Raw genomic sequence first — 1,899 nt, 5'->3', positions numbered from 1 at the left:
GTAAATGGGCCATATAGTGATGCTTAAAGTATAATGTTCTCACCTCAAATGATCTAAAAACATACTTTTATAGAACAACAGCAACAGAAAGGAGAACTGGAAGTTGCTGGGACAGCTGTCAGCTGGAGAACGGACGAGTCTGCTCTGATGCATGCTGGGTAAAGAGGGAGGGGCCAGAACAACATCCAGGGACTTTCACCGTTGAGGCTGATGATGTCACAGGAGAACACAGAAGTACTGAGAAATGGACCGTATCTCGTTCTCATGTTCTCGTTACAGTTTATATTGCATCATTAGTCCCCTGCTTCTAACACTTTCATCCCTCCACCTCCATGGACTTGCTTTCACTAATTTTGCCTTTTGTTTCTGCTAGCTAACTTGCTTTCAGCCAATCAGTTAGCAGAGCTAATTAGGCCTAGAAGCCCTTAATCACACATATTTCACCTGCAGACTCATTTGCATTGCTATACGTATATTAGTCTGTTAATATGAGAAGTACATCTGATGAAAGGTAAGAATAATATTTAATTTGGGATATCTGCAGCATTTTTGCTTCTCTGTGAGGATCAGAGGTGATACATACATGTACAGTCCTTTTGGTTTTTGGCCAACTCAAACCCAGGTCGGCATTCGCAGGACACTCCGCTTTTGAAGGGAGCCTCTCTGCAGATGTGAGCGCAGCCGTGGTCTTTGTTCATGCAGTTCATTCCATCTGTTTAAAGGAAGGGGACAATGAGACAGAGGCTTTATCCAGTCATTCTCTACGACGCAATCTCTGATACACACTGAAAAGTCCAAATGTAAAAGCCCAGTTTAAACTCTTCTCTGACAATAAAGGCAAAGAGAAAATGGTCTGGGTCTACTTTTCTTCACCAGGGACAGGTAGGATGGTTTAAACCGATGGGAAGATGGAAGGAGCCAGAAGCATTCTGGAAGAAAACCTGCTGGAGTCTGCAGAAGACCTGAGACTGGCACAGAGATTTACCTTCCAACAAGACAATGATCTAAACCAGAAAGAAGCATCTAGAATGGAAGGGCTCACAGAGAAACATGGCCTAGTCAAAGCCCAGACCTGAACCCAATCCAAAACATCTGGCAAGAACTGAGACCAGCTGTTCACAGAGGCTGAGCTCCAACTGTTGGCCGGAAGAATCGCCGTAGCTAAACGTTATAAAACGAACCCACCAACTGCTGATGGTTTTAAGAGTTTTAACTGAATGCTAACGCTCACTGAACAGACTGATCACGTCACACCGGTATGAAGACAGCGGCTAGCACTGTTAGCTAACCCAGCTAACCGCTCCTTTGTTTCAGCAGGACCCGTCCGGACCAGAACTGGGACCAGATAAGCTAACCCATTTCTATTTCAGCCTCATCACAGCATTATGGATTCCTGGGTCATTTTTCACCATAAAACCAAATGAAACTTTACCGTTTTGACTGCAGTGAACATCTCGTTTATTCACCTTTAATCTGCTGCTATTATAAAGAACACTTTCAATGCATTAAACCAAAAAACTTGAACATTCCTCAGACTTTGAGGGGAATTTAAACCCCTCTTCCCCTTTCATTTATTTAATTTTGCTTATTTAGCGTTTCTTCTTTCAGTAGCATCCGAATGAACAGAGATACATTTTTTGGTTGGTGATAAATAACGTTGCTAATAGCCATACCCTAATTTACTAAATTGGTGAAAGACAACTGAATATTAAACAACAGGTTTCAGGAGTCCAAACTTTTATGTAAGAGACTAAAAACCCTGAACAGTAATCAGATTACATTTATAATTATTCAACTGAAAATAATTCATTAGTTTTACCCTTGATTTAAATGAACTGTTAATTAACTATAACTTCCAGTTCTAGATATTCAATATATTCATAATCTTCTGGCAAACTT

General features: G+C 41.0%; 1 protein-coding gene across 1 annotated transcript in view; it reads right to left on the bottom strand.

Moving 5' to 3' along the window:
• The window catches only part of LOC107103918 (signal peptide, CUB and EGF-like domain-containing protein 1), a gene marked incomplete at both ends in the record, with an annotated part of 42,784 nt that overhangs the window by 10,645 nt on the left and 30,240 nt on the right, over positions 1-1,899 (bottom strand). Inside the window, one exon of the mRNA XM_015403777.1 lies at positions 584-712. Within this exon, the coding sequence (XP_015259263.1) occupies positions 584-712 (129 nt within the window). The remainder of the gene's footprint in view (positions 1-583; positions 713-1,899) is intronic.

This window comes from Cyprinodon variegatus, unplaced genomic scaffold (genome assembly GCF_000732505.1).
Source record: "Cyprinodon variegatus isolate N-32 unplaced genomic scaffold, C_variegatus-1.0 Scaffold1564, whole genome shotgun sequence".
Taxonomy (NCBI): Eukaryota; Metazoa; Chordata; class Actinopteri; order Cyprinodontiformes; family Cyprinodontidae; genus Cyprinodon; species Cyprinodon variegatus.
This window is presented reverse-complemented; position numbering and strand designations above follow the sequence as displayed.